Source organism: Abramis brama (assembly GCF_963993115.1).
Source record: "Abramis brama genome assembly, chromosome: 17".
Lineage (NCBI taxonomy): Eukaryota > Metazoa > Chordata > Actinopteri > Cypriniformes > Leuciscidae > Abramis > Abramis brama.
Window position 1 is genome coordinate 35,583,467 of NC_139979.1, and position 15,000 is coordinate 35,598,466.

The following is a 15,000-nucleotide window of genomic DNA, read 5'->3' on the forward strand; positions in this document are numbered from 1 at the left end:
GAGTCACGCATTAATCAATGCCATTGGTCTCTATTGAGTGAAGCATCAGCTTCAGCGTTACCCATGAGACGCATTGCTGCTCAGCTGAGCCTTGAAAAGTGGAGCTCAGAGTAAAAAATAATTAACACCTTGTTTCATTACATCTATCTTTTAATGAGTCAGCATTTTTGAACGTGTTCGTTGAATGAACGGTTTAATGACTCAAAGTCAGTCCATTGGTAACAAAGTGACAGCCTTTCAATGCGCAGAGACGCTGTTTAGTTTCGGTTACATTGGTTTCTGAAAATGTCCTCGTTTTTGTGCATGCTGACCACATCGTAACACTTATTTATATAGCAACAAATAAATATAAATAAATCCAAATAAATAAATAAATGGCGATAAAACCGCATATCGCGCTATTGAGCCACTCAAAATTACCGCAAGGGAAATTCCTTCACCGCGACATCCCTAAGATGAATATGTAAATATGTGTTTTACGTACCTCTCAATAACAGAATAAACACACAACAGAAATGTCAGCGGTGAGAAACAGCGGGTCAGAAAGCATCTGATCATCGAGATGATTGATAGAGAGATTCAGATCTACAGTCACGTTTATTAATACAGCACTTTATACGATAGATCGCTTTAAAGCAGCAGCTTTACTGTATTAAACATGAACAACAGTGTCGATTAGAATCACAGCTTCAGTTTCTGCTATAAAGCGGCTCTCCAGCATGTTCATGTTTACACTCGCGTCTGAACAGAAGAAATTAAGATTTACCTCAGAGAAGGCGGAGCCTCAGAGCCACACCCACCTATTACATCATCACCACAGACCAATGGGAGTTCAGAGGTGTTTCTGGAAAGGTCACTTTGGTAAGCTGTTTCGAACTCCTGAAACGAACTCCAAACGAACTTTGTTTTGGTCTGATTTTGTTAGAAATTACGTCACAACAGTTCGTTCATATCAGTAAATTAGAGGCTTCACTAATATAGTTCACTAAAAGAGCTCATCTATAGATATGGCTCAAGTTGCTACTTAATTCAAATTTAATTTCATTAAATTTTCTGCCCATCAGATGAAACAAGTTTAAACACAAATAGTAATAGCACATTTCTTCTGAAAAAGCCTCGTGATTGGAAGCATCATGTCTGTCTGCATTACAAACGAGAGCAAACAAGGTGAAAATGCACAATAAATATCTGTCCATGCATATATTATCTCCACAATTATGATGTTTTCCTAATGACATTGAGTTCTTTGGTCTCAAGATGGCCTCATTTTAATCAACAGCTGCATCCCAATTTGTTTACTTGTGCACTATTTTGTGCCATTTTGTATTGTAAATTAATGTGAACATTGAAAAGCACTCAATGTAGAATATTGGACACTTCATGCACTCAACTGTCAAAGGTTTCCTTATGAAGAGGAAGAAGACGGTCTATTATATGACAAAAAACCTTATAAAGTTCATAGACTAGACAGCAGAGTACATAGTGCATAGTGAGCATAATGAGCTGCTTTTGAGACATTTGAAACAAAAGTTTTGCTAAAGCAATGAGTGACAAGACAAGCCTGCACATGTGAGAACTGACATCAGAAAGAACACAACGACACTGGAGTCTGTTTCCACCGTATCGGAAGATCATCATCACTGGAGCCGCTGGAACTGATAAAGCACTGCAGGAATTATACTGGCTGGGACGGACACTTTAGGTTTTACAGAAAGGCTGTGAGGAAGGGATCGGGGCTCCAGCAGGGAGACAGGAGAGAGAGTGTGTGTGTGTGTGTGTGTGTGAGCAGTAAGGAGGGGTCAGGGTTCCAGCAGGAGACAGAATTGTGTGTGTGGCTTTCCCTCGGTTTCTCTCTTCTCTCTAAATCATTTTACAACAAAATGTCTGTTTCTTTCTTTAGCTCTCTATCTCTTAAACTCAGGCAGTTTCATAAAGCGGTTGAGGCTCATCACACTGGGATAAAATCAACGGTGGGTTTTTACTGCATTGGTATCAGACTTTAGGGATTTGATTAAGTAAATTAAGACTCATATTTAAAGCAATAGCCCATTTAAAAAAATATATTCTGTCATCATATTACCCTCATGTTGTTCCAAACGTGTATGACTCTCATGCATGGCTCCGTTTTATCGAGCGGAAGCATTTATAGTTTGAATATGAGTTCAGTGTGGGAGCTGTGGTGGATGGGAGAGATTTTCAGCAATCAACCGACATTTCAGATACAGAGCTATTGTAAGAATCCAAAAGATTTGGAGTATAACAAGAGTGTGTGTTAGAGGTCTGCTACCCGACCCGAGCCCGACAGGTCCCGAAAAACTTGGGTTAATGTTTAATGAATAGCTTCTGATTCAGGTCGATTCGGGTTTGTAACTAAGAAAAACTATATAGGCTATATATATATATATATATATATATATATATATATATATATATATACACATACACTGTGTATTGTGACAAGATATCACTGGCTCTCCACTCGTCAGCCCTGGCAACACTAATCATAGGGAACACCTGGGGAACACAGAGAGTGATTGACTTCCCCAAGTGAGTGCGGATCACACAGCTAATTGGCAAATCTCCCCTCTCTTCGCTGGGCAAGGAGGAACTGCACTTCTCACCACTTCTCACTTCAGACACAGAGACTTTGATCGCACCTAAATTCTCACTGTTTGAACAAGATGCCTTCCGGGGTGACGCTGCACTGCATGTCTGTTCTCCTCTTTCCCCGTAGTGGAGCGCTACATTGGTGGAGAATGCGGGCATGAGACCCCAGACATGAGGATTCTGGCGAGGCAGCCTCTCCCCCTAGTGTGGAGGATGTCATCCGCCGAAGTGTTGATACGTCAACAACAGTTATCAGAACGGCTTGTAGTGGGACAAAATCAGGTGGCCGAGGAACTAGTGCGTCTTTGTTCAGACTACACCAGGACCCACTTGGTAGATGCCAGACCTCCAGCGCAACCCATGGCACTTCCAAGGATGACTGAGTAGGATGACCCAGAAGCTTTTTTGCACACACTTGAGGTGGTCGCAAGGAGAGGGGGATGGGAAAAGTCGGAATGGATCCAGAAGTTAACACCCCTTCTAACCGGTGAACCCCAACAAGTTTATTTCTCCCTCCCACCAACCTACCTGGATGACTACGATTTTCTGAAGAAAGAGATCCATCCTGGCTCAGGTAGGACTCTCCCCTGTCTGTGCTGCTCAGAAGGTCAATGATTGAGTGTATGATGCGCAGGTACCCTTCCGCATACAAGTGGCCCAACTGACCCGACTCATTAAGCTATGGTTGTTGACAGATGATGTCACCGTGACTGAGATCGTAGGGGAATGTCACTGTGGATAGACTGCTACGCGCCCTACCCCGCCCACACTGACGCACTGCCGGACTACAAAATCCACAAACGTTAACAAAGCTGGTGTAGGCAGTGGAGCTGTCTGAGGCCACAGTGGCAAGGGAATCGGGAGAGAGAGCTGCCTCCTTTCCTCTGAGGGGTACTGGGGAGCAGCGAGGGATGAACGGCCCCCACAAGTCGGTGAGACTGGCGAACCCTTTTCGAGCACCTGGACAGTGTTATGAGAGTGTTCTAATCTGTGTTTCATTGCAGTTTCCCTGGTAGCTCACCTGCAATCAACCGGTTAATTGGTGTCACCTGACGGGAGCCATTAAAATCTAGGACACATGCACATGCATTATGATAATTATGCCATCTGTTATCCTGAGTCGTCCCTCTTCGACGAGCCACTGCCATCGCCCAGGCGTTGTTTGCCCTTTGCAGCCGAGTGGGGATTCCATCGGAAATTCTGACAAACCAGGGCACGCCCTTTGTGTCCTGTGTCATGGCCGGTCTGTGTAAGTTGCTGCAAGTGAAACATCTCCGCACCTCAGTTTACCACCTCTAGACCAATGGCCTGGTGGAATGCTTTAATAAACGCTTGAATGATCCCCTATGTGCTCTTTGGGATATGGGAAGTACCCCAAGCATCCACCGGCTTCACCCCATTTGAGTTGCTGTTTGGACGACAACCCCGCGGGGTTGCTAGACATTGCCAAGGAGGCCTGGGAGCAACAACCTTCCCCCCACAGTACGGTGGTTAAGCATGCTTGTGAGATAATGCCTCTGGTCAAGGACCCCTTTATTGAATCACAACGTGTCCAGCAGCGACTCTACGGTTGGCCAGCACAGCCTTGGGAGTTCCTTCCTGGCGACCAGGTCCTGGTCTTAGAACCCAATGAGGCCTGTAAATTCCTGGCCTCCTGCCAGGGCCCGTACACCGTCGTTGAGAGAGTCGGACTGTAAATTATAGGCTGCATCAGCCTGGGAGACGAAAGGGTGAGCAGATACCACGTCAACCTGTTAAAGCGCTGGGTCCCAGAACAGCCTGCGATGGCGTTGATGACAGACAAAGTTGATCCTGTGGTAGACCTGAATCCACAGCTCGACCCACAACAAAAGAAAAAACTGGGAGCCATGATCTGAAGCTTCCGTGATGTATTCTCCAACTGTCCCTGACGCACTTATGTCCTGTCACATGACATCCGGACCCCCCATGGTGTCACAGTTCAGCAGCGGGCCTACCAAAGTCTCGGCAGCAAGCCATTGAGGAGGAAGTGGGAAAAAATGCTCTGCTTAGGAGTCACAAGCCTTCCTTCAGCCCGTGGTCCAGCCGGGTTGTGCTAGTCCCCCAGTCTGACAGCACCCTCCACTTCTGCAATGACTTTCGTAAGCTTAATGAAGTGTCGGAGTTTGACCATCTACCACATGCCCCGGTAGGATGAACGCATTTAACGCCTTGGTAGAACCCGGTATATCTCCACAGTGGACTTGACAAAAGCAAGTACCCCTCTCCACTTCGGCAAAAGAGAAGACCACCTTCAATACTTCGTCAGGGCACTGGCATTACCGGGTCTTACCTTTCGGCCTGCATGGGGCACCAGCGACCTTCCAAAGGCTGATGGACTGAGTGCTTCGACCACACCAGGCCTATGTAGCCGCCTGCCTGGATGATGTGGTCATCCACTCTGAGAGCTGGGAGGAACATTTACTTTGACAAAGGGAGGTACTGACTGCGCTACATCGGTCTGGACTAACGGCTAACCCTCAAAAATATAATCTGGGGCTTTCAGAGGCACGACACCTGGGTTATCGCATTGGAAGGAATGAACCGCAAGAGGTAAAAGTAAAGGCGAGAATCCCCGGTCCTCTACAAAGAAACAGGTACGTGCCCTTCCTGGGGTTAGCCGGGTATTATAGATGTTTTATTCTGAGATTCTGGATTCTGGATATTCCAGATAAAGTACAATGGGATGCTGCAGCCGAGAGAGCCTTCCAAAAGAATACAGACCGCGCTGACCTCAGCGCCAGTGCTACATGTCCCAGATTTCTCCCTGCCATTCATCCTTGAATGATGATTTCGGCTTCAGTTTAAAGCCTGTGCAGACCTCTAGTGTGTGTGTTCTCTCACCAGTTGTGGTGTGTTGTGCAGTAGTGTGTGTGTGTGTTCTCTCACCAGTTGTGGTGTGTCAGTCAGCAGTGGCAGTAGTGTGTGTGTGTGTGTTCTCTCACCAGTTGTGGTGTGTCCGTCAGCAGGGGCAGTAGTGTGGCCTCCAGGATGTCGCTCTGCTCTGAGTTCAGTCTCTGCCACAGAGACAGCAACAGGATGAGCAGGTGAGTCGCGCTCCTCAAACGCACAAACGCCTGGTTTAAACGCTCCCGGGTGTCTTCTGCTGCGTCTGCTAGTGCTAGAACCTGAAACACACACACAATTCCCATCAATCTCGTCCATTAGATTATCATTATTTTAATAGTACTTAGCACTATTAGTAGTAATGAGAATGAAAATGCTCCTGAAAATCATGTAGCAACTAAGGCTTTACTGTCTTTATGCAAAAAAAAAGTTCTCTTTTAATTATCATATCAGTAAAATCTGACCCGTATATAGTCTTGACAGGTTATGTAAAATTCACAATAAGATGTTTCTTGTCATGAGCAAATTGAAATATGATCTTGGACGTTGTGAGCCATTAGTGCGCCGCTTAAAGCCTGTTTGAGTAGTTTTTTTATAAAGTTCAATGAAGAGTGGGAAATGAGAGGCTGCTGAAAGAGCTAAACGAGTGAACATAAACAGAATGAGAGAAAAAGGAAAAAAGGAAACGTCTCGGGTTACGACTGTAACCCTTGTTCCCTGAGAAGGGAATGAGACACTGCGTCGTAACGACACTTTGGTTAACGAATACCCACTATGCCACCTGGCGTTGAAGGAAGACTATAAAATGTCATAAACGTATGAGGGATGGCCCATCCAGCCGCATCACATACTTCTTGGATAGGGGCCCCTGAGAGGTGGGCTCTTGAGAACGCCATGCCTCTGGTTGAGTGATCCCTGACGGACAAATTGAAGGCAAGCTGTTCACCTGATAGGCCATAGAGATAGCCTGAACGATCCAGCTGCTGATGGTCTGTTTAGAAGCGGGGAGCCCCTTTTTGGAAGACCAGAAACACACCAGTAACTGGTCTGACTTCCGCCAATGAGTGGATCTCTGAACATAAATACTGAGAGCTCTGACAGGGCAGAGCAGACGGAGTCTCTCATCTTCCACCGTCATGTGAGGTGGAGGATGAAAAGCCTGCAGAACCGTAGGCCGTGCTGTATTAGGGGCAGGGGCAAACTCCGGGCACTCAGGAGATATAGAGAGGGCCTAACGATCTCCTACTCTTTTAAGAGAAGTGATAGCTAAGAGAAAGGCTACCTTGAGAGAAAGGTTCTTGGCCTCAGCCGACTCTAAAGGTTCAAAGGGGGCCTCAACCAGCCTTTCTAGAACCACTGCCAGGTCTCATGTGGGAATTCTGGTCCGAGTCGAAGGTCTCATCCTCCAAGCCCCACGGAGGAACCATACAACCAGCTAATGTCTTCCCAAAGGCCCATCACTTAGTGGAGTGTGGAAAGCCGCAATGGCAGCCACGTACACCTTGAGTGTGGACGGGGTAAGACCAGCCGAGAAGCGGTCTTAGAGGAACTCCAGCACTGAAGCCACCGGGCAGTTAACTGGGTCCATGCCACACTCTCTACACCAAATGGTGAACACATTCCATTTCAGGGCGTACAATTTCCTCGTGGAGGTAGCCCTTGAGCTGAGTATGGTCTCTACTACTCCTGCTGACAGGCCGGCCTCTCGGTACTGTGCCCCCTCAGGGGCCAGACCCACAGTTTCCACAGCTCTGACTGAGGGTGGAATATTGAGCCTTCCGCCTGTGAAAGCAGGTCCCTCCTGATGGGGATCTCCCATGGAGGGTCATCCAGGAGCGACATTATGTCTGAGAACCATACTTGGCGCCACGGGGCAACCAGGAGCAGACTGACCCCGTTGCGACGGACTCTCTCCAGAACTCCCGGGAGCAAAGCGATCGGGGAAAATGCGTATAGACGTAGCCTTGGTCATGCCTGCACCATGGCATCCAACCCCAGCAGAGCTGGACGCGTGAGAGAAAACCACTGTGGACAGTGTGTCATGTCTCTCGAGACGCGAACAGATCCACTTCCACTGGGCCGAACCTCTCACATATCGACTCCACCACATTGGGGTGAAGTCTCCATTCCCTGGGCCTCAGCCCCTGCTGCGACAGGACCTCTGCTCCCTGATTCTGGTCCCCTGGTATGTATGTTGCTCTGAGAGACAACAGTCTCCCCTGGGACCACAGGAGAATCTGATGCACCAGTCTGCATAGAGGACGTGATCTCAGACCCCCCTGATGATTTAGATAGGACACCACCAACATATTGTCTGTTCTCACAAGAACGTGGTGGCCAGGAGGAATGATGGTCCTGCCACAAACCTCTCATAAAGCGGCCTTCCATGACCGCGCCCCAGCCCGTGAGGGAAGCGTCCGTCGAAACGACTTTCCGGTGACATGGCGCTCACACCACAGGACCTTGGGACAGGAACCAAGGTTTCTTCCACATGGATAGGGAACGAAGGCATCTGCACGTAGCCCTGATCATGCAGAACAGGAAGTGTGAAATTTATGGGAAGTGTTACCGATTTCGGCTGACCTAATCTATGCAGCCTAACATTGAATGTCATGAACGCATGAACTAATTGTTCCGTATTTGTCATTGAGAGAATGACAATTTAGATATATTTTTAAGATGTAAAAAGGCGGTTTTACAGATACTAGAAACATAATCCAATAATTAGAATCTCTGTTTTTTCAGAATTAAGTAGAAGGAAATTACTAGTCATCCAGTTTTTTATATCAGATATGCATTCTGTTAATTTTGTGAATTGGTAAGTTTCGTCGGGGCGTGAAGAAATATAGAGCTGCGTATCATCAGCATAACAGTGAAAACTAATGCCATGCTTCTTAATGATATCCCCCAAGGGTAGCATGTACAGAGTGAACAGCAGCGGTCCTAGTTCTGAGCCTTGTGGTACACCATACTGAACTTGTGATCGATGAGACATCTCTTCATTTACTGCTACAAACTGTTAACGGTCGGATAAGTATGATTTAAACCATGCTAATGCAATTCCACTAATACCAACATCATTTTCAAGTCTATTTAAAAGAATGTTGTGGTCAATCAAATGCAGCACTAAGATCGAGTAACACTAATAGAGAGATACAACCACGATCGGATGATAAGAGCAAATCATTTGTGACTCTGATGAGAGCTATCTAAGTACTATGGTACAGTCTAAATCCTGACTGGAAATCCTCACAGATTCCATTTCTTTCTAAAAAGGAATAGTTGTGAGGATACTGCCTTTACCACACGGATGCCCTGAAGCCTCAGCAGAGCTAGAGCTACAGCTACATCCATGCACTTGGTGAATGTGTGAGGGGAGAGTGCTAGGCCGAACGAAAGAACCCGATATTGGAACACTTCGCCCCCGAAAGCGAACCTCAGGAACTTCCTGTGAGATGGAAGGATGGATATGTGGAAGAATGCGTCCTTCAGATCTATCGTGACAAACCAATCCTTGGATTTGATCTGACTCACGATTGTGGGAATAGTGAGCATCTTGAACCTGAATCTCCTCAGAGACCGATTCAAGTGCCTTAGATCTAGAGTTAGACGCAACCCCACATCCTTCTTGGGAACTATGAAGTAGCGGCTGTAAAACCCGGACTCCCTGTCCAGCGGAGGAACACACTCTATGGCCTCCTTTACCAGCAGGGAGTTTACTTCTTGTTCCAATACCCGACCCTGCACTGGGTCGGCTGCAGTCCACACCACCCCGCTGAATTTCGGTGGGCGGAAATCAAACTGCAGTCTGTAACCCTTCTCTATCCTACGCAGGATCCATGGAAAAATATTTGGTAGGTTTTGCCATGCCTCGAAATATTCTACTAAGGGAACCAGGACGCGACCGCTGCCTGGCCACAAGCCTGTGGGGCAGAAAGTGCAGCGTGCGTTCACTGGAAACCAACTTTTCGCCACCTGAAACCTGCGTCGCCGAACAGGCCAGAAGGTGAAATCGGGGCATCAAGGAGGAAAGCCCTGTCTTTCTCCATGATGCCCGACAGAACCACAAGTGCCTCTCCGTGACCACCATAGCCAACATAGAACAGCTGATGGCGCATGCCGTTTCTTTGGTGACATGGAGAAACAAGTCTGCAGCCTCACAAAGCTCAGCAATATCCTCAGGTGTTGGTCCCTCGCCCTCATAAATATTCTTGAGAAGGTCGGTCTAGTAAGCCTGCAACACTGCCATTGTATGCATGCAAGCACCAGTCCGACCCGCAGCCATATAAGTCCTGCCCAACAAAGTAGATGTATGACGGCAGGGTTTCGTGGGCAGCACCGGGGTTTTTAGGGATGACGCAGCGTTGGGGGAAAGATAACTAGCCAAAGGCTCTTTCACCCGCGGCATCATCCCATAGCCTTTCTCTCTCGCCCCCATGATGTTACTGTAATCTAATACTGGGGGGTTGGGCAGACGAGAGGTGTGTGGTTTGTGTGGAACTCGTTGTTACTTGTTGTGTAAATCGGGAAAGAATGGCAAACCCTGGTGATGAGGTTGCTCTCTGTGCTGCAGGAAGTGCTCGTCCAACTTGCTTTTCGCCTGCGCTTCCTGCCTTTCACGTGGCCAACTGATGCTTAGTCTGTCCATGGCACGAGAAACAACCTCTACCAGCTCCTCATATGCGGGGACATGAAGTGGCAAATCTTTAAAATCCCCGCCTTCGATGCTGAGCACATCCACCTCTTCAGAAGCAGACAGCTCAAGCATCGGGTTCTCCACTCGTGGGCGAGCTTTCGCACGAGGAAGGAGAACATCAGAATGAGGAAGGAGTGCCTCAGCAGTCTCAGGGTCGCCTGTCAGATCCATCTGCGAACCCCATGATGTGACCCGAACCACGGGGAACGCAAACCTGGCCATTGTCATTAAAAATCTCCCCTCGAGAGCTGCCTGAGCGTGCTGCGCTCCCAAGCAGTGTAACACATTTGGTGTGTGTCCCCATCCGTTACATATCTCGGATGGCGTTGCACACACCTCTTAAACTGCAGTTGGCTCGCCATGGAAAATGAACGTTCCCCAAAGGGTCCCTCGAAAGGGAACACACACACACACACACACAGCTGCACGACACGCCACAACTGGTGAGAGAACACATTCAAATCAAATCAAATCAAATCAAGTATATTTGTATAGCGCTTTTCACAATACAGATTGTATCAAAGCAGCTTCACAGTATTAAAATAAAATAATACAACAAAGTTTGTTTCTAGTGGAATTTATTGATTGATAGAATAAAATTAAATATCCCCAAAATATCCCCAACTGAGCAAGCCAAAGGCAACAGTGGCAAGGAACCGAAAAAACTCCATCAAGCGGCCTAATGGTGTCCTAAAACTCCATCAGGTGACCTAATGGAGAAAAAAAAAACCTTGGGAGAACCCAGGCTCAGTCGGGGGCCAGTTCTCCTCTGGCATTTATGAACTAGAGGCCGGATTGTAGTTTGAAACTGTGAGATTAACAATATTATATGAATGCCTGGCTGAAAAGATGCGTCTTTAATCTAGTTTTAAACTGGGAGAGTGAGTCCGAGCAACGAACAGTATCAGGAAGGCTATTCCAGAGTTTTGGAGCCAAATGTGAAAATGCTCTCCCTCCTTTGGTGGATCTGGATATCCTAGGTATGACCAAAAGCCTTGAATTTATTGATCTTAAAGAGCGCGATGGATTATAGGGTGATAGAAGATCCGTTAAATAGACTGGAGCTAAGCCGTTTAGGGCTTTATAAGTCAGTAGCAATACCTTGTAATTAATACGGAACTTTGTAGGTAACCAATGTAGTGATGATAAAATCGGTGTTATATGATCATATTTTCTTGATCTAGTAAGAACTCTAGCGGCTGCATTTTGGACTAACTGTAGCTTGTTTATTGAGGATGCAGGACAACCGGCTAATAAAGCATTACAGTAATCTAGTCTCGAGGTCATGAATGCATGAACTAACTTTTCTGCATCAGAAACTGATAGCATATTACGTAGCTTAGCAATGTTTCTAAGGTGGAAAAAGGCTGTTTTTGTAACATACGAAATATGATTTTCAAAAGACAGGTTGCAGTCTAATATAACACCCAGGTCTTTTACTGTAGAGGATAAAGTAACAGGACATCCTACGATGTCAAAGTTGTATTGTGAGAGGTTCTGTGGGCGGTTTTTTGAACCGATAAGTATTACCTCTGTCTTGTCTGGATTTAATAATAGAAAATTACGCGTCATCCAATCTTTTATATCTTTAACACACTCTGTCAATTTGGATAATTTAGCGTTTTCATCCGGCCGTGATGAAATATATATTTGAGTGTCATCAGCATAACAATGGAAACTAATTCCATGTTTCCTTATAATATTTCCAAGTGGCAGCATATATATTGAGAATAATAGAGGGACCAACACAGATCCCTGCGGCACTCCATAGTTTACTGGAATTATGATCGATTTTTCTCCATTTAAATAGACAAAATGGTAGCGGTCAGATAAGTATGATCTAAACCAGCTTAATGCTTGTCCTTGAACACCAGTATAATTTTGTAGTCGATCTAAGAGTATTGTATGATCTATAGTATCGAACGCAGCACTTAGATCAAGTAAAACTAGTATTGAGAAACAGCCTTGGTCAGAAGCTAAAAGTAAATCATTTGTGATTTTAACGAGCGCAGTTTCAGTGCTATGATGCGGCCTGAATCCTGACTGAAACTTTTCATAGATATCATTTTCTTGCAAGAAAGAGCCCAGTTGAGCGGACACAACTTTTTCTAGTATTTTAGACATAAAAGGTAGATTTGAAATGGGTCTATAATTTGCTAGATTATGCGGGTCTAATTGTGGTTTCTTAATGAGAGGTTTTATCACTGCCAGTTTAAATGTTCTTGGAACATGACCTAAAGATAAAGACGAGTTAATAATATTGAGGAGAGGCTCTTCTACTACAGGTAACACTTCTTTCAGTAGTTTAGTTGGTATAGGATCTAATAAACATGTTGTTGTTTTAGATGAAGTGATAAGTTTATTTAACTCTTTTTGTTCTATAGTTGTAAAGCACTGTAATTGTTCTTGCGGGGGGAAAATTGAGGCTGAATTATAAGGTGCGATTGAGGATTGAACGTTTACAATTGTGGTTCTGATGTTTTCTATTTTCTCAGTGAAGAAGTTCATGAAATCATTACTACTAAACTGTAACGGGATATTTTGTTCGGGTGACGTCTGTTTATTTGTTAGTCTAGCCACGGTGTTAAATAAAAACCTAGGATTGTTTTGGTTGTTTTCTATTAGTTTGCGGAGATGCTCAGCCCTGGCCGCTTTTAGGGCCTTTCACACATTCACACTCACACAGTCTTGTGTTCAGCCCAACACACAGACCTCACCTGTAGAGTCAATCATACTGTGCCTGAAGACACTCAGCACTAAACACAATGAAGCAGTGTTTGAGAGAGGCATCTGCTATTAAAGATCAGGCTGTAGTGATAAGCTCTGAACAGCCAATCCAAATAGAGCTTCAGTGAAGGAGCGTTTGTGAGCGAGAGAACAAGAGCTGATTGATGCCAGCTGAGAGAAAACAAACACACATTTCAGGTTCTCAGAGAGAAACTACTGCATGAGGAATCGCTGAAACACCCTGGAGAAAAGATGAGAGGCATTTCTTGGGCTTGTTTAGTAAAGAACAGAATATAAAAATAAAATAAAAATAAAAAAAACAAGATGATAAAATATCAAGAAATGCCTACCTTACCATGAAATCAAAATGGCTGATTCTTATTGTAAGGAATATTGCAGTGTTTATTGTCAATTATTTATCGGTGCACAACATTATTGTGTTAATAATCTTGAATCAGAAGAACTTCCTCTTGCAGCATCTCTTCTCTGATGACGAGGGCGGGGCAACCTGTCACTCACATGAGATCAGCCAATAGCAAACCACAACCATCAAATCAATTCCCCACAGACACAATCAAGCCCCGCCCACATTTGCTCTTGTTCCAGAAGCCTTTCACTCAACACAATATACGACACAATAGGGAAGAGATGAGCACAATTTACATTTCATGCCAACTTTAAATACTGTAATTAAGTACTTTATTTAAAGCAGAAAACTAAGCAGAAACAGGAAGTGGGTTTTCATCATTATGTACAAGGTTAAGTATCACTTAAGATGAGTTAGATTAGAAACCACTATCTTGAAGAACTAAAATTCGCTGCTGGTTAGAAAAGAGCTGAACCAGCTGGCGGAGCGTTAGACCCATCGGCGCGGTCAGCTCTTACCCACGGGCACATTCTGCAGAAATTATATACTCTAAAAATACCCCAAACCATTCTGAAATATAACATTTCAAGCCCAAAACAAACCCCAGCCAATGCCAACGATGGGCAAGCAAATACTTCATTCCCCGAGGGACGAGGCCAGAAGCGGAGAGACAGAAATATCTGTGCAGTCAGAATAAACACAGCTTTTTATAGTTCCTGGTGTGTGTGTGTGTGTGTGTGTGTAGTGAGTGCTCCTGTTCACACCTTCAGCTGAAACTTCATCAGACTTTCTTCAGAAAATAACATGCAACTCTTGAAGTGTTTCATCATGGAGGTCGTTGAGCCTCTTCACCAGGGGTTTCGTTTATAAAACTGTGCGTAGGATCCTCACTAAAAGTGTTCGTGCGCCCGAAAGACAAAAATGGTGAACGCCAAAAAATATTCAGACTTATAAAACTGTGTGAACGCCAGAACCTGCGCAAAATTCCCTTTATAATCCCAGTCAGAGGAAGATTGTGAACACACGTCTCCTCCTGAAATACCCATATATGAGTTTACAATGCCGCGTTTACTATATCCTCATCTGCATATCATTTGCATATTCATATTCATCCATGTGATATTTAACGGTACAAGACATTAGGAAAATCTGAGATACGCATGTGCGTCACATTACAATGCTAACAATCATTTAGTAGCCGATCCTCGCCTTGTTTTAGAATAAAGAAATCAAATAGTATAAAATACATTTCAGAGAAAGTTTTTCTCAATCTTTTCCACTGGCCAAATAGTATTTTTAATTGCTTTATATTTTGAATGGAAACAGAAAGGCCGTATTGAGCATTATTTGCATGTAAATATTTCCTCAGAGCATGACTTCTGCTATTATCATGAGCTAAGCAAACATTAAAACATTAAAACACCCACTACTTATATTTTTATTTATTACAATATAAAAAATGTTGTAACTTCTCTGTAATGATTTCCTGTAATTTAAGTGCTTAACTCTACGCCTATAGACTAAACACGTAATACACATGTGCATTCACTGTTTCACAGATTCACGTTTTTGAAGTTTTCACTGAGATGATAACGGTATCGTTCTGAAACCCACTTCAAAGTTTGCGTTCTCCGGCCACCAAAACACTGTTGTCGTGTAAATGAACGGCCATAAAGCATCAAGTCTTCTGTTTTCAGTTGAAAACGGTGTGGTGTAAACGGCCCCCAAATGAAAAACT

At 44.8% G+C, this 15,000-nt stretch overlaps 1 protein-coding gene across 2 annotated transcripts in view; it reads right to left on the reverse strand.

The window, feature by feature from the left end:
* The window catches only part of bbs9 (Bardet-Biedl syndrome 9), a 176,410-nt gene that overhangs the window by 70,712 nt on the left and 90,698 nt on the right, over window positions 1–15,000 (reverse strand). For both annotated transcript variants that reach the window (XM_084089234.1, XM_084089233.1), the window contains one exon: window positions 5,571–5,753. In XM_084089234.1, the coding sequence (XP_083945360.1) occupies window positions 5,571–5,753 (183 nt within the window). The remainder of the gene's footprint in view (window positions 1–5,570; window positions 5,754–15,000) is intronic.